General features: G+C 54.0%; 1 protein-coding gene across 3 annotated transcripts in view; it reads right to left on the reverse strand.

Moving 5' to 3' along the window:
• The window catches only part of SIPA1L3 (signal induced proliferation associated 1 like 3), a 227,363-nt gene that overhangs the window by 31,622 nt on the left and 173,137 nt on the right, over window positions 1–22,604 (reverse strand). For all 3 annotated transcript variants that reach the window (XM_035023460.1, XM_035023459.1, XM_035023461.1), the window contains 5 exons: window positions 22,287–22,538; window positions 21,363–21,500; window positions 11,816–11,940; window positions 6,330–6,448; window positions 4,241–4,668 (listed from right to left, as the gene is read on the reverse strand). In XM_035023460.1, the coding sequence (XP_034879351.1) occupies window positions 4,241–4,668; window positions 6,330–6,448; window positions 11,816–11,940; window positions 21,363–21,500; window positions 22,287–22,538 (1,062 nt within the window). The remainder of the gene's footprint in view (window positions 1–4,240; window positions 4,669–6,329; window positions 6,449–11,815; window positions 11,941–21,362; window positions 21,501–22,286; window positions 22,539–22,604) is intronic.

Below are 22,604 nucleotides of genomic sequence, written 5' to 3' on the forward strand. Positions count from 1 at the left end.
TGCCTCCCTCCCTCCTTATGTCCTAGCAAAGCCACTTGCTGACACAGTCACAGCTGCTCCGGTCCAGGTCCCTTCCTTCTCACTCATCTCAGCCTCAGCCCCGTCCCTGATGCTCTGCCTCCAGTCCCATCTTGAGCACCATCTTTCAAAACATAAATCTGCCTCTACTACCCTTGCTGCTGAAACCTTTGTTTGCTGCCCATAGCTCTGAGGATGGAATCCAAATTCTGTAATGTGGCTGACAGGGCCTTGTGTGGTCTGGCTCCTGCTGACCTCCCGAAAAACCTCCCATCAGCTGCCCCCTCAGCTTCTACCCTTGAGCCAAGGAGCGTGTGGTTCAGTGACCTGACGGCATCCACCCTCCTTTCCACCTCAGGGCCTTTGCACATGCTGCTCCCTTTCATAGGGACACCCTCTCCACATCCCATCTTTCCTTTCTCTCTCTCTTTTTAAGAGATTTATTTATTATTTTAGAGAGTGGGGAGGGGCAGAGGGAGAGGGAGAGAATCTCAAGCAGACTCCCCTCTGAGCACAGAGCCTGATGCAGGGCTAGATCTCACCACCCTGAGATCATGACCCGAGCTGAAATCAAGGGTTGGATGCTTAACTGACTGAGCCACCCAGGTGCCCCTTTCTCTCTCTCTTTTTAATTGCACATAGCTCACATACAGCAAAGTGTACAAAACATATACGTATAACTTAAGAAATAGTCACAAAGCAGACACCATATAACTGCACCCTGGGTCAAGAATATATCATCAGCCCCTCAGAAACCACTCACCTGCTCCCTCCTCCTTGTTGCTTTTATCTTAGAAATGACCCCTCCTCAGGAAACTCCCTTTGCCCCTCAGGCTATAGGTCAGACATTCCCTCCAGCCCTGCCCCACATCCACCCTCAGACCCCAGTGGGTCTTCTCTCCCCAGGCCTTCCCCTAGCACAATCCAGTCATTACTTTTATCATTCTTTGCCTGCTGTCTCCGTGGTATCTGGTCAGTGTCAGGACAGCAGGGGCCCCGCGTGCCCGCAGCACCCAGCAGGGGCCGGGCACACACGGGGCACTCGCTGTGCGAACAAACACAGGGGACTCCGTTACAAAGTACTGGGGAACTAGAGCCAAGAGCAGCTGTGGGGCGCGCATGCCTGCCCTTGAGGAGCCGAGGCTGGGCAGCAGACTGTCCCTGCAGCTCAGCCCAAGCAAGCAGGTTAAGGGCAGCGGTTGCACAAGGTCGGTGGGTGGCCTGGGGCCTTGACAGTGGAGGTGCGCGTGGGCCTCTCGGGGCATGGGTGCCCAGCGACCGTCTGGGAACTTGGTTCCCCTGCCGAGATGGTAAGGTTGGGGGAGGGCCAGCAGAGCGGGGCCCACAGTGGGACTTGCACATCCTCTCTGTCTGGGACACTCTATCCTCCTGTTCTAGGAAAGCCCCTTCCACGATGGGGTCTGGCCCCTCCTTCAGGCTCCCACATCCCAGGTGCTTCCCTCACCCGGACACTGCCCACTCCGGGCTACCACTCTCTGGGGAAGGGCTTGTCTCCCCTGTTGGACTTTGAGCCCCGAGAGGGCAGGCCTGGGGCTGTCTCAAGTCACTGTGCTGTCCCCAGCACTGCCTGTAATAGGCATGGCCCGGGAGAAACATTCTGATTTAGTTCGTTTTAGAACAATCCCCTGTGATTTCAATGACAGCAGGCTCAGGGTCTACTGCCCACTACTGTCCTAAGGGCCCTACAATCATTAGCTCATTCAGTCTTCACCGCATCCCTAGGAGGTAGAGGCATGCAATGCATCCCCCCATTTTATAGACGAGGAAACTGAGGCCCAGAGAAGTTCAGTCATTTACCCAAGGCCACACAGCCAAGGCAAGGCAGAGGGAGGGCTTGAACCCTGGAGGAGGTCCATCCTCTCATCTACCAGGCAGATGTTTCTTTAAATCAACTCAGTTAATTTTCTTTTCCTTAGCTTGTCCAAGACCATATCTGTAAAAGCAGGGGATTGGCGGAGAACATTTTCCTAATACTCATTAAAGCAAACATATATCCATTTAAAAAAACACATTTTCCTCCTGTACCACCCAAATCACCTCAAGCACCCCATTTTGGGAAATGCCGTTCCACACTAGAGCCTGGTTGCCTAGGAGAAAACTTCGGGAAGCAGCTTAATGAGTAGATAAGAATGATTTGCAATTAGCATCAATTGTCTGTATGCAAATTAACGCTCCCAACCACAGGCCCCTCTTTTGTAGTGGGCTCCTCTCCCATTTTATTCCCTTCATTTCTGGGTTCAGCAAATCCTTCTCTCAGACACAGGGTAATTTTATACCCACCCCCTGGCTTCAGCCACAGTCTACTCCCCAGGGCTGCTGCCTTTATATCATAGATTTCAAAACCCTACAGTTGCTCAGATTCACTAACACGGTCCCATGCCCAGCACAGGGACTAGGAGAACTGAGACCTGGGACCCCCGTGGCACCCAGGACTCTCCTGGTGCAGAGTCCTTCTGGGCGGGTGCACTTTGACATTTGTCTCAGTGATGGCCTGATGGACTCGCCTGCATTTGCTCAGTATCTCTCCCCAGCTCCCACCCCAGCGTCTGTGACCCAACAGATCCCTAAGAAATTATCTGTGAGTGAAACAGATGGATAAATGAATGGACGAAGGAGCTGATCAAAAGTCTGAGAGTTTAGATGATTGAGAACTACCTGTGTGGGGAGGTGGGCTGAGCCAGGGCCTAAGTAAGCTCACTGGGACTTGTGCCCTCTCCATCTTGTGCCCTGAGACCCCTGATTCAGGGAGGTTGGGGATCAGAGCAAGGGGGTGGAGCACTCTCAAACACGGTGGTTTCCAAATCTGTCAGAGAACCACTGCTAAGTCATGAGATCATTTAAGGAGGTATTGAGATGTATTCACGGTCTCAACAGATGAGACTACATCAGAATGCTTCACACACAGGCTAAGTACTGTTTGGGGCATTTTTGCTTCGCCTTTTAAAAAACACAGCTATTTCTGCAGAGACACGGACGAAGGCCACTGTAGGTTGTGGTCAAGGCCTGAGGCCACTGCCTGGGGGCAGGAGTCCTGTGTGGAGAGAGGCCGTAGGTCTGAGGACTGGCAAAGACATCAGGAAACCAGAGAGGAGGACCCCCCGGTATCAGGGTCCTGGGCTGGCCCCTCCGGGGTCTGCACCAGGGATGGCAGCAGCGTAATCCCTGCCTGGGGTCGCAGACCTCGAGGGGACACACGTACCAGAACCACGTGAGCCCTGTGAGGGCAGAAGCGTTTTCCCACCTCCGTGCATTCTTCTGGGAGATGGTTCGCGGCTTTCATCCGATGCTGAAAGCGTATGCGGTCCAGGCCCCAGACTGATGGCTCACCAATGCCAGTTCCTTCTCACTTACTCCCCTGCCTGCCTGCCTGGCCACCAGTGGTTCTCAAAGTGTGGTCCCCGGACCAGCAGCATCACCATCCACCAGGAACTTAACAAAATGCATATTCTCAGGCCCCGCTCTGACCTACTGAATCAGGAACTCCGAGCAGGATCCTGCAGTCTGTGCTCGACGGCCCTCTAGGGGCTGGCAGACTAAACCGTGGTCTTTCAGACCTCCTCGCAACACCGCTTGCTCAAAGGGCTCTGGGAAAGCTTTTGCTTTCTCCAGAGAAAGGGAGCTATAAGAAGCGATCTTCCTCTGTTCTCTGGCCCCATGCCCCCCAAGGGCACCACGGCTATGTCAGACGAGGAAGCTGCAGCTAGTATGATAAGAATGGTGACACAGGAAGGACCGGGGTCCAGGCCTTGAGGCCCTCCCTGAGCTGCTGTCCTAGCCTGGCTCTGCCCTCTGTGGATTTCCCATCAGGGGACTGGGAAACCTGTTTAAGCCACTGTGGGTCAGATGTCCTGTTACCGCCAGCCAAATGCACTCTCCTAACACATTCAGTTACCCTCAGAAAGCATAAAACCACTAGTCTCAAGCAGAGAGAGAAGGAAAGAGAAACAGGGTCGGGGCGCACCAGAGACAGATGAAGCAGCCAGCCAGGGGTTTCTTGCCCTCCACCCAGGGTACCCGAGGGCTGAACGATGGGCAGTAGCGGGTGGTCCACGAGCCTCCCGACTTTGGAAGCAAACTAGTGTGTCAGCACACCCGTCTGCGAGCCTGTATCTAGGGAGGGGAACCCCAATGTCGGGACTGCGGGGGGATGAGACGGCGGTCAGGGCTCCCCGAAGGACCGGGGTAAGGAGCGGTGGCTTACCTAGGCTGCCTGGGCGGGTCGCGGCTCCCCCCTGCCAGGCCCGTTGGGGTGCTGGAGCCTGAGGAGTACAACTTCGGGCGGTAGCCCTTGGTCTGGCCAGGAACTGCGGGGGCCGGCGAGACCTCCCGCCGTCTGTCTGCATGGTGGGACCGCCCAGCGGCCTCCCGTCCGCCCCCACAGAGGCCCATGCTTCCCGGGGGCTTGTGTGGCTTGGCCTGCCGAGGCACCTTGGCCAGGGACACGCAGCTGGGGCTGGAGGTGTAGAGGGTGGTGTCAATGCCACTGTCACTGGAGCCACCCTTGGAGAGGGGGTCTTGCTCCGGCTCCAGGGGGTCCAGGGGGTCCAGCCAGCGGTCGTCGCTGTGGTTGCTGGATGCGTTGCTGGAGAGGGTGTTGCTGCTGGAGTGACTGGAGTACGGAGGCTCCCCCTGGAAGGCGAGACGAGTGTGTCATCCCAGACTCCACAGCTGGGGCGTGGACCTCCCCTCCCGGCGTCCTCCCCACACCTAAGCTCTGGCTCCCTCACTTTTGGCCATGGTACCTTGGGTGAATGACACAGCTCTCCTGTGCCTCATTTTCCACATCTGTAAAGCTGGGTGGGTGATAACCCTGCCTCATGGGGCTGCTCAGAGGGATACACGACCTTACGCATTCAAGGTGCTGCCCACAGCGGAAGCTCAACGCATACAGAGCTGCGCTCCTGGCCTTCCCTCCCGGATCCGCTTCTTCCCCGCCTCAGTAAAGGCACCTCCATCCTGTCAGCCACCCCACAAGAGTCTTGGAATCACCCTGGACCCTGCTTCTGCTCTCACACCCATGTCCAGCCCCACAGCAAATCCTGTGGCCTGCACCTTCAAAGGGGACCCAGGACCTGCCACTTCCAGTCCTCCACGGCTCCAGCCTGGGCCCATCCACCACCAACCACCTCCCACTGCACCACGGCAACAGCCTCCCCCCTGGTCCTCCGGCTCCCAGTTTGTTCCCTACATGCAGCCGGAGGGAGGCTGTGAACATTTCATGCACCATTTCATGTCCCTTCCCTGATTAGAACCTTCCTGTGGTTCATCTCACTCACCGGAAAAACCAGAGTCCTCCCTGAGGCTCTGCGCAGTCTGGCCCCATGTTCTGGCCTCTAACTTCATCTGCCCGCTCCCGCCTGATCATTCTGCTGCAGCCAAACAGGCCTCCTCGCTTTCCTCTGCATGGGTCAGACCTACCCCCACCTCAGGGCCTTGGCACCTGCTGCTCCTTCCGCCTGGAAGGCTCTTCCCTCAGGTGTGTTCATGGACTGCCCCCTATTTCACTCAGGGCTTCAGTCCCCTCCCCAGAGGTCCTCACTGACCACCTCACCCTAAAGCAGCAGCGCCTGATGCTCTCTCTTCCCTGAACTGGGCTTTGGTTTTCTTTCATAGCAAAGACCAGTTCCTACAGAACTGTTACAGAACATGTGTGTTCATCTGCTTCCTGCTCGTTGCCCTCCCTGGGATGTCAGCTTTGTGAGCACAGGGGCTCATCTGTCCGCTCCACCACTGTGGTCCCAGGGCCCAGCATGTGGTAAGTGCCCACCAAACTCCTGCTGAATGAAGGGATGCAGAGAGACTGCCGAGTGCTCACCAAAACCACCTCCTTTTCCTGGGCACACCAGACTACGTTTCCCAGCCTCCCCTGCGCTGCGGTGTGGCCACGTGATGGAGTTTTCATATGTAATGGCCAGTGTGATAGAAGCGGAAATGATTTATGCCATTTCCAGGCCTGGGCCATAGAGACTTCCCAGCCGATCCTCTCTTGCTCCCACCCCAATCTGCCAGAAAGAGGCAGGGACCCAGCAGAGGGCTCTGAGGCCCTAAGGGACAGCGAGCCTGGGTTCCAGAATCACCATGTGGAAGAGGCTCACTGGCTGGTTCCAGACCAAGCAGTTATAGCCCCTTTGCTAGAGTGGAGGAGGCGAAGGTGGAGGACGTGCTCATGTGTGGCGTTCAGAGGCCCACACCCCGGTGAAACTGGCCAGCCCACAGCTGTCAGGGAGGCGAGGCAGCTGGCTCCTGAGGCCCTGGCTCCCCAGGATTAGGCAGGCGGGGCCCAGACTCACTTTGGAATGCCTGTTGGGGGAATCTGTTCCTGCCGCGTCCTGCCTGGAGGCGTGCTTGCTCCCACCGCTTCCAGCCATGGCTGAGAGCCGGGCCTGGGCAGGCACATGCCACAAAGGCTCTGCAGGAAGACAGGAGACACATCAGTGGTTAGAGGTGACTCAGGCCCTGGCCTGAGTCCACCTGAGGAATCTGGCCCTAAAAATGGTCCCACCCCTCTGGCTCAGCTCACACAGAACCATGACCCCATCAACTTATGTCTTGGGGTAGAACAACACTCACTAATGAAATACTTACCAGGCACTTAGTATGTGCCAGACATTATCCTAGTGCTTTACATGGGTTAATTCGTTGAAGCCTTAGGACCCCTCCATCGTCACCCCCAGAGAAGGTTGAGCACATTTTCATCCTTACTGGCCATTTGAATTTTCTATTTTGTGAATTACCTGTTCATTTCCTTTTCCTATTTTTCCAGGGGATTGATGTCTTTTATCTTATTGGCGAGTAGCGTTCTTTATGTACACAAGGTAGCAATCCTTTGCTGGCTAAATGTGCATAACTTATTTCTTTAAACAAAAATGGAATCACACTAAGCCTTGTCCTACAATGTGACTTTTCACTTTACATTACACTTACACTTGCTTTTCACTTTATAGCATCATAGTACATCGTCACATAACTGAACATAAAGTTACCTTGTTTTTAATGGCTGTATAGCATTCCATCATGTGAATGGATGTCACTTTTTTTTTTTTAGATTTATTTATTTATTCATGAGAGAGAGAGAGAGAGAGGCAGAGGGAGAAGCAGGCTCCCAAGGAGCAGAGAGCCCGATGTGGGACTCGATCCCAGGACCCTGGGATCATGACCTGAGCCGAAGGCAGACGCTTAACCATCTGAGCCACCCAGGTGCCCTGGATGTCACTTTTTAAACCAGCTTCCTACTGAGGAACATTTAGGTTATTTTTAATTCTTCCTTACGACAATGTTTGGGTGGCTTTTCCTCTTTGTGCAGCCTTGAGCAAGCGTGGGATTGTGTTGGGCCAGAACTCCACAAGTGGAGTTGCTGTTGGAACCAGGTAAGATAGGTTTAAAATTGGGACAGCTGGTGTGGGTGTAAATGACTACATTTCTAGGTAGTCAATGTGTTTCAACTCAGCAACTGACCTTAAAAAAAAAAAAGTACAGCTCCAGTGGAGGACCAGTTAATACCTACCAAACACAAATGCACGGACAGAGGGACAGAGGACTGGAACCCTGGTGGTCCAACCCCAGGGGCCACACTTTTGATCAGTGCTGTGTTGAAATCAATGATAATAAAGATGACCATTAAGCACATGACCTGAGTTAGGTAATACCAGAACTGCTTTGCACACATTACCTTGCCAAGTCCTCCCAATAATACTGCGAGGTGGATATTACACCACTTCCGAAAGATGAAGGATGTCAAGACTCTGAGAGGTTAAGTACCTGGTCCAACGTCACACAGAAAAGGCCTCAGACTTGTGCTGTCCACCCCTGCACCCTTTCTCTGTGTTTCCCCAACAGGGACAACACTAGCAACGATGGAGAGTATGTGCCTGCAAAACAGCCATCATCATTCTCTTAATGATGGGCTGGGGTCTGTGCTGAGAGGGCTGTGTGGGGGTGATCTCACTGGACCTTCATACCACGCAGGAAGGAGAGACGGTTAGTATGTCCACCGCAGAGGAGGGACCTGAAGCTGGGACAAATGAGGTCACCACCGAGGTCATGTGGCTGACTCTGAGCTTCCCACAGGGCCTGTTGGAGCCTAGCTCACGAGCACAGGCTGCTGCCTCCAGGGCAGCCCCAGTGCACTGTGGGCCCATGTTCCTGCCAGGGAAGGTTCCTGCTCTGGTATGCTGGGCGGGGCACTCAGGGCCACCGCAGAGAACAGCCTGGTTGGCACAGTCAAGGGTGTCCTGTCTATGTGGTGGCAGGGAGGCTGCCCACTTCTACCTTCTCCACCTCCGGAGACGGTTTTCCTCCATAGAGCCTCCCACAGGCCCGGGAGGTACTGGTTTCCTGGGAGGTGGCCAGATCATGCTGGAGACCATGTTTCTACAGAGAGCCAAGCCTGTGGCAGCCGCATCCAGCCTCAACTACCACCTATAACGTTGGTGACTCCCATCTTTCCCTCTCTGGCCCAGACCTCTCCTGACTTCAGACTCGTGTATGTGGCTGCCTCCCAATGCCTCCTGCTGAACGTGGCCAAAGCCAACTCCTTATCTTCCCCCAAATCTGCATCGCTCACTGTCTTTCCTACTCAATCCACATGGCTCCACAGTGTCACCCTTGACTCCCGTCTCCTGTATCCACATAGAGGATCAGGAAATTCTGTCAACTCTACCTTCCAACGACCGTATTTAGAACCTGCCCATCTCCCTCACCTGCGTCCCCGCCCTACAAGAATCTGTAGCCAGAAGGCCCCTGTAAACACCTGAGTCATCCCTCCTCTGCTCAGATCAGATGATAGGGTGTCACGGATACCCTCATCCCTCCTCTGCTCAGAAGGACCGAGCTCCTGTCCCACTTTGAGCAAAGGACAAAGTCCCCCCACAGGCTCTGGCCCCGTCACCTCCGACTTCAGCCTCCGCCACCTCTCCAGCCACACGGCCTCCTTACTGTTCCTCCTACACGCAGCTGCTACCTCAGTATACCTTGACTATTCTCTTTCCCCGGAATGTTCTCCTCCCAGCGGACTCCTTTGCCTTTTTCCAGCCTTGCCTGAAATGTGATTTGCTCAGCGATTCCCCCGAAACCTGTCCATTTCTCTCAGCACTGTGTTATAGTTTCCACTTGTTACTCAGCCTTCATGGTGCTCATTTATCACTGTGTGCCCGTCTGCTGTCCGTCTCTCCACCAGCCTGTCAGCTTCAAGAAGGCAGGGAACGTGCCTGTCTGGCTCCCACTGTGTGTCCTGGCACCCAGGCTGGTGTTTATCATTAGCGACATGTCAAATGAATGGAGGGATGAAGGGCCAGATTCCTTTCCTCCTGGGCTGCCCCAGGGTCCTCGGCTCTGCCCTTCGCAAGCCCTGATACTGAGCTCTTCCTGGTTCTCTGGACCAGCCCCTGGTGACCTCTTGGCTCTCCTGCTGGAATGATCTCCCTTGTCACGGGACAGACATGAATTTGGCTGACTCGGGGCAGCTGGTGACTCAGGGGCCACCTTCCCAACCTGGGTGCTCTGAAGCTTGAGAAATGCTCACGCCTGGCAGGTGAGGGGCTGTGGGTGGCATCTGTGGATGCTGGGGGCTCAGGGGTTCTAGCACCCAACAGGTCTTGGTTCCATCTAAATCATGCCTCTCACCAGCAGGGACCTCGGACCAGTGACAACCTTCCTGGGCCTCATCTTCCTCATTTCTAAAATGGAGCCGTAGAAAGTGCCCACTCTGTCGCATTTCTGAGATGATTAAATAAGAGGGCACGGGGAGTACCTAGTACAGCACTGGGCATCTAACATGTGTGCAGAATCATATTGCTGTTCCCAGGATTGCTATCATCTGATCTGGGTAATTCCCCACGTCTGTCATGGTGCCTGATTCTCCCCACCCTGAACTACCTTGTCTCTGTGTCTTCAGCAAATTCTAGGCTTCAGGATGATTTCTAAACAGATTGCCCTGATTTCGGGGCGGGCGGGGGGGCGGCCGCTGGTGTTAAGTCAACCTGTAACACAGTTCCAAGGAAGTAAAGGGGGAACCGAGCTCTAGGAGAGAAGAGAGAAGGGAAGGACAATGGGGAGTTTCCGTGACACCCTATTTGGGTGAACACTGGAAAAATGTCCTCCCCGTTTTACACTTTGGTGTCATGAGATCGCCAAACAACGCTTTTCTTTTTCTGAACGGCGGGGGGGAGAAAGAGATGCAGATCTGTGTGTGTTGCAGGAGAGAGCACAGAAGGGCGGACAGGGGCAGGCAGGGCCGTGCCGAGGAGGGAAGCAAGCCGTGTCTGCAGGCCCCAGGGGCAGCAGAAGGGAGAGCGAAGTCGGGAGGGTGACCTGCTTGCCCGAAGTTCAACCATTTTCCCTGGTTTAAGGGAACCATGGGGGTTGGGGTGCCAAGGAATTCCCAGGCCGCTAATCCTGGGACATGCAAGCTCTTCCCTGCCCCACCATGCCTGAGGGGGCCGGAGACGTGCTGATGTGGTCATCCCCTGGAGCTGCCTGGAAATTCCTGAATATCTAAAAGGACAGCTCCATGTCTCCCTCCTCCAAATGTCAAGGCTCTTTGACGCTTCATTTGTTTTCTTTCTTTTGAACCCACCCATCCATCTAGCAGTTCTCAGGCTTCGGAGGGGCTACAAGTTTGCTGTGTGAAATTATATGTCAAATATTCATCTAAGTGTACATGCTCATGACTGATTAATCACACAGAGGAGAAGATGCTCAGTCTCGTCAGGCACCAGGAAAATGCACATTAAAAGTGCAAGGCAATGCCACTAGGTGCTCACTTCTAGAACAGCCGAAGTGAAAAGGTGGGTGAGGACACGGGGCAACCAGAGTGCTCCTCTGTCACTGGCAGGAGCGTGACATGGTTTGTCACCCTGGGAAAAGGGGTGACAGCTTCTTACAAAGTTCAACACGCGACCCAGCCATTCCACTCCCAGGCAGACATGCTACCGAAGTGTGAGCGTGTGCTCAGCACAGGCAGGTACGAGAATATTCCCAACAGCACTATTCTAAGCCGTCCCTGATTGGAAACGACCCAAATGTCCATCAACGCCAGAATGGAGTAATACGTCGTGGGTCGTTCATACAGTGGAATACGCCTCGGAAACTGCACTGCTCCAGACGACCATGTGGCCGATGCTCAAGAGGGCGATCCTGAGCGACAGAAGCCAGACACGCACACACGATGCGTCTAGCCTGCAGGGGTCTGCTTCGTATACATGAAACGCAGGAAGAGGCAGAACTAAGTCTGGCTGTGAGAAGCAGGGCAGGGGCGGCCTCTGGAGGCGCCGACTGGGAGGGGCCCGGGGGGCTTCTGGAGGCTGGCCGTGTTCGGCCTCTCACCCCAGGTGTGGGGCGTGGGGCATTCACTCCGTGACACGTTATCACTCCAGACGCTCAGGATCTGGGCTCTGCTCTCGGCATCGGCCGTACATCCACAGCAGTGGGAAGAGAGCACAGGAGGGGTTATGTAAGGAAAAGCCTCAGAACACAGTCGGTTCTGCTCCCCTGACGGCACCGCTTTTGGTCCACTTTCAGCTGTTTCCCCGGGAGGTCGCCACCCCCGCATCACACATCTGGATGCTGGCTCCCGAGGGAGTGCCATCTGCTGATGCCCCGTCTGGATGGAGGAGGATCAGGCTCACTGGTCCGTGCTGCTCTCTTGGGTGACCTCCCTCCAACAGCTTCCTTTTGGGTTCTACCCATCTCTGACACGAGGAGGGGTGTCACCTGGTGGATTAGAAGAGGTCCTGCGGGGCAAGGCGGGCGGGCACAGCCAGCCTTGGGGAGGCCCTACCTGGCTTCTGACGCTCCATGGTGCTCTCCTGGCTGGTCAGGCCGCCCGAGGAGGAGTCGCTGGACATCCCATCGTGGCTGAAGTGGGGATCAAAAGACAGCAGTGGGTGTGGGGCGGCTGCATACCTGCAGGGGAGTGAGAGGCAAGCACAGGGTGAGGGGCTGATGTGACAAAAACCACCTGAGCCGGAGACTTGCTCACTGGTGGGTTTTAAATACACTGGAGGCTCCGCGCAGAGGGGAGGCTAGATGAGTAATCCTGGAAACGTGCTATTAGCGGAGGGTCAGGAATGAGTCTTGCCTGGGAAGCACGCCAGGGAGCGCAGGGCCATGCGGGGTCCTCCAGGGAAGGCAGGGCAAAAGCCACTAGGGCGGAGGCCCTACCCGTAGGTTCCTCAGGGGTCTTATTTCTTGGCCGTGAAACGGGATGAGCTATTGTTAGCAGCCCCACTTCCCAGGCCTGTCTCAGGGCTAAAGCATCTGTAGGTACAGGGGCCCTGGCCTCTTTCTCAGCCAGGGACAGTCCCTTCCTAGCCCTGAGCTGCCGTTTCTCTCAATTGTCAAGAGGCGATCGCAGTAGGCCTTTCCTCAAAGGACCGACTGATGTCCTGTGTCCCCCACACGTAGCCCAACGCTGACGCACACACCGAGCTGTGACAATGTGCCAACAGGCCAGAACGCTGTGCCTGTCCCCCTGTTGGAGGAAGGAGCTGCGGGAGAGAAGCTATGTGCTCGGGCTCCAGAATGAGGCAGAGTGGGCCTCGAAGCCCAGCACCATCCCTTACTAGCTCTGCGACCTTGGTCAGGCAAGTGCTCATTAGTCTGAGCTGCAGTTTCCCCATCTGAAAAATGGGATAATGACATTTTCTACTTCACAGGGTTGCAGGGTGGATGAAATACCAAAGTTATCTCCTGGACAGAGATTCTCCTGGAGGCCGGCTCTGTACACTCGCAGGGAGGGCTGAGATCTAGGGAAGGAAATGGCAGAAGGCTTTCCCTGTGGCCTCATGTCCCAGGGGCACTGGTTCTACGCCCTGGAGTGAATCCTTAGGGCGCCTCCAATGTCCATTCCACCTCAGATCAGAGCCAGTCATGACTGAAACCCTTCTACCCGCCTGGGGTTGGTTCAGGGACAGGCAAAGGACACAATTTTGGCTAATGTGACGTGAAAGGATGTGAGAGTTATAAAGACTCTCAGAAAACATGTCTGGCCCTCCCCCTGGCAAGCACACAGCAGGACTGGGGTCTGGGCCTGGTCTTGTCAATGAGCTGTGAGGGAAGTGACCCCAGCAGCTGAGGTTCCAAGGGATCCCCTGCCAACCAGCAGCTGAAGCTGTAGTGTGGGTGCGGGATACACCTTGGCTGATTTAAGTCACTGACATTTTTGGGTGTTTGTGACCGACACGGGGGAAGTGTGCTGAGGAGGGTTTCCGGGAAAAGTCTCCCGGTTCCTCAGAGACATGACGAGGAAGAATGGCTGCTCTCCTTCACCTAGGTATTGCTGGGTCCAGACAGAACACCACGAGCTGTTGTCGCCCTCCTGCTACCAGCCTGAGGTTGAGACCGATGCTGAGGGCAGAAGACAAGAGGTGGGAGGGACGGGGGCCTTGTTAATGTGGCTGAAATGCTGGATTCACCCTGCCTGGAGCCTGACCTACTTTTTTTTTTTTTTTTTTAAGATTTTATTTATTTATTTGACAGAGAGAGGGAGACACAGTGAGAGTGGGAACATAAGCAGGGGGAGTGGGAGAGGGAGAAGCAGGCTTCCTGCAGAGCAGGGAGCCGGATGTGGGGCTCGATCCCAAGACTCTGGGATCATGACCTGAGCTGAAGGCAGACGCTTAATGACTGAGCCACCTAGGTGCCCCGAGCCTGACCTACTTCTGAGACTCCTTTTCTGTGGGAGAACACATTCCTACAGTGTTTGAGCCAGCCAAATTTCAGTTACTTGCAGCCAGAAGCGCCCCTGTACTTGGGAAGACTTAATTGAGTCCCCATTAATAAAGCTGATTTTGTGATTTCCCCATTTGGTTCCTTTTGTCTATACTTGTAACTGCAGGGTCATCCTGCCAGCCTGAAGCCACAGCTATTTCTGCAAAGACTAACTCTGAGCCCCTAGGCTTCAACGCCTCCCGGGCAGCAGAGGGGTTGCTCTGGAGGAGAAACTCTGTTTCTACCCATCTGCCAAGAAAACACATATTCTCCCCACCTGCCCAAACCCTGACCTCCAATTCCTCCAGGGAAGGAAGACAGGGCCGAAACAAGAAAAAGCAAAGCAATCTGCAATACTGACTTATCGGTCAGCCAACTGCCTGGTATAATGCGGCTCCACCACGGTGGGAAACTGAAGTGTTGACGCGTTTATTCCATTTTCTCAAGATGTCTGCATCAAATCCCGAGTGCTGAAGGACAACGTCAGTGGCTGCTGGGGTCAGCCAGAGGAAAGCGGAAGGTCTGAGTGGAGGCTCCCGCAGTCTCTACTCCCTGCTTCTGCCTCGGTAACGGAACCCCGGCCGTATCCGGGGCCGCAATGTAACTGGTTAACAGACTGCATTTCCAGGCTGTCTTGCAGTTCCGGCCAATGAGATGAGAGCGTTGCATGTGACTTCCAGGAAATCTCTGGAAGTGTGCTGTGGGCGCCTTTGCCTCATCTCCTCCGTAAGGCTGAAGCTCCAGCAGCCACCTTAAGACCGGGAGGCAACAGGCCACGGTCGGTGGGGCACGGGTGAGGGGGAGCTGGGGTCTCTGACAACATGGGGGAAAGAAACTGTCTTGTCTGAGTCAGTTTTCTCTCTCAGGCAGCTAAACCTAATCCTGACAGACTGTCTGTAGCTGGAAGTATTTCAGCAGGCTTCACCGCTCAGCTACTGTCCTCCATGAAGACGACCTGTATTTTGTGCAACTGTGTAATTCTCGAACGAACTTTGTTAGCCTGATGTAATAAACGGGCCTATGCTGCCCATTCTTTGGGGGTGCAGATCACAGCCAAGGCCTGATCAAGCCGACTGGAAATCTGGACCTGCTGGTCTCTTAGCATGCATGGCTCTGGGCAAAAATCCCCAGAAGAAGCGAAGACCAGCGCTGTTGTCAAGCTCATCTGAGAAACGTTAACATCTTCTATCTTTTCTTGGAAGATGACATCACGTTAGAGATAAGGGGTTTGGGTTTTGGTGAGAAACTCACTGTAGTTTCAGGCATCGTCAGGCAGAAGCTGCTGCGCTGACTGACCTGGGGAGGCAGGCAGGGAGCACCTGGAGGGAGTGTTAGCAGGGTCGGGCTGCCGGGATGTTGGCTTTGAGCCTGGTATTTTCCTCTATGGCCACAGAGAAAAGTACCAAGAGAGACGTGAACGTGGGCAAGAGCCTCTCCGGAGGGGAGGGCTCCAGCCTGCTCTGCCAGTTGCCTACATGGACTGATGGCACAACGCATGGGTGAATTCCCAGATGACCGGGGAGAGGGTGGATGGACGATGTGGCCATAACTGGCCACCACGCCAACAACCATCAACCTTCTTGGTCTCTGCTGGTGAAGCCCAGGTTCCGCAGTGGCGGCCATCGCTCAGTCATGTGACTTGAGTAAATCCTGACAGTTGCAGATAGTCGTGCGGGTCCAATGTGACCTGCCAGGGGTTGGTTGAGGGGTAGGCAAAATGACTTAGCTCCTTTACTCTTAATACCGAAGAGAGGCTCTTCCCTCCTTTTCTGCAGGGCACTGATTCTGCTTGGGGCCCCAAGAGCCATCATGGGTCACAAGTGGAGCCAGGTCCCTGAGGATTTCCCTGAAGAAGCCACCCCACCTGTGGACCTACTATGTGATGATAGATCTCCTTAGTGCCTCATGCCTTCTCGAGTTAGGTTTTCTGTCACCTGGAGTCAAATGCCTCCTCACCAATGTACCACTCTTTATGGAGCTGGCAGAGAAAAACGGGGGGGAAAAAAAAAAGCCAGCCAGGGGGTCTGGTGAGCAAATGCCTAGGGTCCAGTCCAGCCCTGCAGGCTTGCTGAGCCGGGCACACTATTCTGTCCTAAGGCTCCATACGAAGTTTGGTGGTCTGCTCACTTTGCGAACGAGGGTGGCCAACTCCTGAGGACAGGGAAAGCATCCACCAGCCTCTGTCCCCCAGCCGCCAGGACAGGCACTGCATGGGGCAGTAATGATCCTCAAGGTTAAGGAGCACTTACTGTGTGCCAGGCACAGTTCTGAGTGCTCTAGAGGGTTTTCCTCCATGAAGATTCTCAGTGCTGCTCAGGGATAGACATTTTACATGGGAGCAAACTCGAGGTTCAGAGAGGTGAAGCTGCTGGCCCACACTTACAGGGCAGATAAAGGGCAGGCCATCTTACCACCTTGTCTCCCAGTGAATCTAAGATGGGCCTGGGACAGATTCTGAGCATATGGACCCCCCCGATCCTAAAAGCTTGATGAATTCGGCAAGTCGCAGGCCCGCTGGAGACAGCAGGATACAGAGGAGTCCCGAGTGGGGGAAGTCCGGGGTTGCGCAGGAATGTCTGGCCGGGCTCACACGGGTTCCAGGATGTCATGGGGAGGCCGTGCGGAGGGGAAAAGGGAAAGGAGCTGAGGCTAAAGGCCACTGGGGCAGTCCTGGCCAGCTCCCGGGCCTTGTACCACAGGCTGGTGACTGGCTGTGAAAGACACTTCTGAAGTTTTAGGGGATGTATCATGCTAGCACCCTTCTGCCAAACTTGGGACCCAGATGTTGACAGAGATGAAGTGTCACTGTGGGGTGGGGACTCCAGAAGGGACCGTGTATTTTACCCTGATTTGGAGGATAAGCTCAGAGTCCTTTGGCAGGACAGGTCTCGCTCGGGTCAATGTCCTCTCTCCAGAATCACATGGGCCTGGGTTCCTGTCCCAACTCTGCCACTTCCTGGAAGAGTGACCCTGACCAAGGGGATCCACTGAGCCAATTTCCTCTCTGTAAAATGGGATAATTAAGTACCCACCTGTGGAGTCCCTGGGAGCACTCACTGAGATCATGTATACAGCTCAACAGAACAGACCAGGGGAGCCAGAAACAGACCCACACAAACGTGCCCACTTGAGTTCCCCTTCCAATGATCGTTCGCTTTAAGGAGTAAGAGCGATGCAATGGAAGAGGGAGAGCCTTTTCCAGAAATGGTGCTGGAGCAAACTGGACACTGTCAGCAGGCCAAAAAAGTAACATCAACCTAAACCTCTCACCTTATGCAAAAATGGAACTCAAAATGGATCACGGACTTCAATGTGAAATATAAAACAATAAAACATCTAGGGGCACCTGGCTGGCCCAGTCTGTGGAGCACCCGACTCTTGATCTCTGGGTTGTGAGTTCAAGGCCCACGCTGGGTGTTGAGCCTACTTAAAAAAATAAATAAATAAAACTACTAGGAAAAAAAACAAGAAAATCTCCAGGACCCAGGTCTAGGCAAAGAGTTCTTAGACTTCACACCAAAAACGTGAACCATAAGAGGGGAAACAATGTAACTTGGACGTCATCAAAACTGAGACCTTTTGTTCTGCTACAGACCGTTAAGGAGACAAAAGGACTTAAAAAAAAAAAAAAAGAAGACAAAAAGACAAATTAAAGACTGGGAGAAAGTACTTGCAAATCACACGCCTGACAAAGGACTCGTGTCTAGTATATACAAAGAACTCTCCAAAGCTGAAAAATGTTGAATCCAATTAGAAAATGGGCAAAAGACAGGCACGGACACTTGCTGAAGAGATACACAGTTGGCCAATAAGCACACAGGAAGATGCTCAACACCATCAGCCATTAGAGAAATGCGTATTAAAACCACAACGAGGGCGCCTGGGTGGCTCAGTTGGTTAAGCGACTGCCTTCGGCTCAGGTCATGATCCTGGAGTCCCAGGATCGAGTCCCGCATCGGGCTCCCTGCTCAGCAGGGGGTCTGCTTCTCCCTCTGCCCTCTTCCCTCCCGTGGTCTCTGTCTCTCATTCTCTCTCTCTCAAATAAATAAATAAATAAAATCTTAAAAAAAAAAAAAAAAACACCACAACGAGATCTCCTTACACGCCTATCAGAATAGCTACAGTGAAAACCAGGGAGGACACCCAACGCTGGTGAGGATGCGGAGAAGCCAGATCACTTATACACTTCTGGGGGCTTGTGGGGCGGAGGGGGGAGTGTAAAATGGTAAAGGCACTCTGGAAAACAGTTTGGCAGTTCCTTTTAAAACTAAAAATGGACTTACCACATGGTAAGCAGTTGTACTTTCTTCTTCCCCCCCAAGCGCTTTCCTCTGTGCAATGCAGAATAGTCAGCACACCCATTCACTCAAGTAACGCTGTCCGCTGTGTGAGAGCATCGCTCCCCCCACGCCCCCAGCCTCACTGGGGCACAGCTGACAAACTGCAATACGTTTCAGGTGTACGAGGTGATGATTCGATATACGTACACGCACAGTGCGAAGTGATAACCGCAATCATATTAACAAGCATTCTCTCTCATGGCACAGAGTTACCCTGTTTTGGGGGACGATGCTGAAGATTTCAAATGCACGGCACAGAATTATTAACTCAAGGCACCACGCCTACACGTACATTAGATCCTCTGAACTTGCTCATCTTGTACTGGCAACTTTGTACCCTCTGGCCCAAATCTCCCCATTTCCCCCACCCCAGCCAGCCACCACTCTACTCCACCTTTTCTAGGAGTTCAACTTTTTGTTTTGATTCTCTGTATAAGTGACAGCACCCAGTATTTGTCTTATTCTGTCTGATTTATTTCACTTAGCGTAATAACCTCCAGATTCGTCCATGTTGTCACAAATGGCAGGACTTCCTTTCTTTACAGCTGGATAATATTCCACTGCGTGTATACATATCACATCTCCTTCATCCATTCATCATCGGTCAACGGATGCTTAGGTTGTTTCCGTATCTTGGCAAGCAATGGTATTCTTGGGCATTTGTTCCAGGGCAAGAAAAATTCATTTTCATGCACGGTCAGAGGATGAACGTTTGTAGTAGCCCAAGCCCAGAAACCACCCAAATATCCTTTGATGGGCGAATGGTTGGTTATACGTACTAGGCTAGTTCCACACCACGGAACACAGCTCAGCAATGAGGAACTGACTGCTGATGCACACAATGGTTTGAATGAACCTCAAGGAAATTATGCTGGCTGAAAAAGAATCTGCAAAGGATGTATACTGTGTGATTCCTTTTATATAACAGTTATAAAATAGCAAGAGTTAGAGATGCAGAACAGATTAATGGTTGCCCGAGATTCAGGATGGGGGAGGGGAAGGGTGTGGCAGGACGGAGCTCCGACGTGCTGGTATGGTGTGTAAATTGTGGTGGTGGTTAGACAAGAGCACACGTGTGACCAAACGCACTCACCACACACACGTGTCCATGTGCAACTGGTGAATTCTGAATAAGCTCTATGGACTGCACCAATGTCAATGCCTCGCTTTGCTATTTGCATGGGGGAGGCTGGGTGAAGGGTTCATGAAGCTCCCTGCACATTTCTTCGTGACTTCCTGTGAACCTATAATTATTTCAAAAAGTTTAAAAATAATAATAATATAAAGGAGAGGGACACCAAGACTCTGAAACAAAAAAATGCTCCCTGGATTTATCAGTAACATCATTCCCACCACGTCTGTTCTTGGCCAATCACTTGGTACCAAACTGTCATTTCCAGCCTCAGCTGCTGCTGCCACCCAGGTGTTCCCACACGCCAGACTCCTCTCCATTCCTCCTGCATTCCACACTGTTCTGCTTACTCCTGTCTGTGGCCTTTGCTCTGTCTAGAAAGACTCTCTCTCTTCTCTGCGGCAAACTCCTACTGACCTCTCAAAGCCCTGTTCAAACGCTGCCTCCTCCAGGCAGCCAGTCTAGACCTCCCTCTTCCATGGCCTGAGTCTACCAGCGCGTTCGTCGGGGTGCGCATGGTTTCCTGGGCGCTCCCTCTGCCAGCCAGCGGCACCGAGCGCAGGAACCCCTGGTAAGTGAGTATCTCAAACAGCTTTCTATGGGCCCGGCAACAGACAGTGCCTGAGATCCACCGCTGAATGAAGGCTGAATGGTGGTGGCCGGGAAATGGAAGAGGAGTCTGTTTTCCCCGATTTTACAGCAGAGACTGAGATCCAACAATGGTTTAGTTCAGTGGCTCTCGGCGTGTGTTCCCTGGGCCGGCAGCCTTGCGCGTTCTACACGCCAGACTTACCAAGTCGGAGCCTCAGGGGGAGGCCCGGCCCCTTTGGGGTGATCTGGAGGCATGCTGGAGATCAGTGGAAGGATCCCTACCCTGACAGCAAGGGGTCTCATTTAAACCAACTCACTCCCTCACCCCGTCCTTTCACCAAATAGATACCGAGGATCTACCACGGGTCAGCCTCTGTGCTGCGTGATGGTCCCACAAAGACGCACTGGGAGGGTCCCAGATCTTGAAGAGGAGCTCACACACACACTCTTGACCTGGCTGACGGAATGGAGAGCACTCAAGGTCACGGTTGGGAAATACACAGGGAACTGAGGGGCACAGTGGCAGCACCTCATCTAGTGCAGGGGGAGGTTCGGGGAAAGCTTCCCAGAGGAGAAGCATCAGCACTCAAGTTGGCAGGACGGGGGAGTGTGGGGTGAAGAGTGTGAAGAATCTGTAGGCAGAGGGAGAACACGGAGGCGGGCTCTGAAATTCAGACAGCCTACCCAGGGAAGCGAAAGCGGCCAGTGAGGCTGAGGTGTGGCTGAGTGAGGCTGGAAAGGTGGGTGGGGCCTGGTGGCCACACCGAGGTGCTGAGGCTATGTCCTGAGGGCTGGGGGACACATGGGAGGGTCTGAAGCAGGGGACAGACATGGCCACATATAGAAAGATCCCCCTGGCTGCTGAGTGGAGGGTGGACCACAGGAGATGGGATGGAGGCTTGGGGCTCAGGGAGGTGGCCAGGGTGGGGCACTGGGGAGGAGGAAGGGGTGGGGCGCAGAGCTGCTCAGGAGGCCAAATGGATGGTCTGCAGTAGGCAGGCGGAGGAAGGGAGACATCCAGGAGGAAGCCCACGGCTCTGGCCTGAGGACAGGGAAGGGGCTGCCCCTGACTAAGTCAGGGATCCTGGAGGACCAAGGACACAGGGCACCAGGGAGCCATGGAGGAGTTGGGAGGATCCCTTAGGCTGCCAGATTGGAGAAAGGCTCAAGGGGACAGGACTGAAGGCTGAAAGGCCAGGAAAACTGGGTGATGCTGGTGGCCTGGTCCTGGGGAGGCGGAGCTGGAGAGGTCGCTGAGTGGCCACGCCTTCTAGAAGGCAAATGGTCTTGCTTAAGCAAGTGATTCAGGTGTCAATAACATGCCAGCAGAAATCCTGCCTTGAGGAAAGCCGGCGGTGAGTCGTGCCCAGGGCAGCTTGGCTCTAAATCTCAACAAACAGCTAGTCTTCCTGGAGGTCCTCTGATGACCTTCAGGGATCCAGAAACTCCATCAAATGGCAAATAAACTTGTAGGGTCTGTGCATTTCCTGGGGAAGAAGGATCCCCAGTTCTCATCAGATTCCTTAATTTGGAAAGAGTGAAGAGATTCTGACCTTTCTGGGGATGGCTTGTATCTTGTGTAGGTGGCCGAGCCGGGGGTGGAGAAGCTCCCAGAAGGCTGTCGGTAGGGAGGGACTTTGTCGGCCCCTGCTGGTGATGCTGTGTAAGGGGTTTCCGGGAAGCTGACGGGCCTGCAACAGAAACAGGAGGGATGGCGGAAGGCTGGGTGAGTTGAGGATACCCCTGCCCTCAGAGGAGGGAAGACAGACCTTTCCCTCAGGCCCAACCACATTCCATCTGCTTCGTCTACCATGCTCCCATCAGGATGCAGGGAGAGCTGCTGAGAGCAAAGGGTGGTGTCCGGGAGCCGGGATACCCTTTGCCCTCCCTCTCCCATTACAGCTGTGCCTGCCCCTCAGCTTCTGAGGCCCTGACAGAGGCCTGACGGGGGCAGCTGAAGCAAGATGCACCTCTGCAAGTTGGATTCCTTCATTTCTTAGAAATTTTTATTTTTAAATAAACACTACCTTCAAGATAATTTATCTGCAAGATACACACCATCATAATAAAACAAACTCCCAAAGCTACCACCCAAACCAAGAACTAGCATGGCAGCACCTCTACACGCCTACCTGTGGGCTTTCCCCCTTCCCACTTCCCTGCCTCCCCTAGGAAGTGATCACTACCAAGAAGTCTGTGCTTATTAGTCCCTTGAGCTTTCAAAAAATATATAGTTTTAATCATACATGGTATGGTGGCTACCCAGCCTCAGACACCGAGCTCCCCAGCACTGGGCCCTCACACAAGAGGCTTGTAATGAAAATTTAAGGGAAGGAAGGGAGGGAGGGAGGCATAAGGACAGGGAGAGGAGGAGAAAGACAGAGAGGAAGAGACTGGACAAAAGAGGGAGGAGGGAGAAAAGGGCAAAGCAGGGATGCAGACTGGGACACTGGGTGGTGCCCCTCATCAGTCCTTACCTCTTGCTGTGCAGGGGCTGGGGCTCCCGGAAGGGGACCATGGGGGTCTGCTTTGGGGGCCGGCTCAGGGACTGGGCATGGCCGGGAGCACTGGGGTTGGCCCACTTGGAGGCTGGTAGAGAGTTGTGGGAGGCAGGCCCGCTCCACTGCCAGGGCACGTTGCTGCGGTACGGGGGCCGGCCCCCGGGAGGCATGCTCTCTGGCTCCGTCTTGGGCTCCGAGGTATTCATGTCGTAGGTCTCCAGCCACCCCCTGGGAAGAAAAGCTTCGTTACTCAGAAGGGCCCCGACCCACCAGCACACGTACCTGCTGCCCAGG

This window comes from Mirounga leonina, unplaced genomic scaffold (assembly GCF_011800145.1).
Source record: "Mirounga leonina isolate KUSES-001 unplaced genomic scaffold, KU_Mleo_1.0 Mir_177, whole genome shotgun sequence".
NCBI lineage: Eukaryota > Metazoa > Chordata > Mammalia > Carnivora > Phocidae > Mirounga > Mirounga leonina.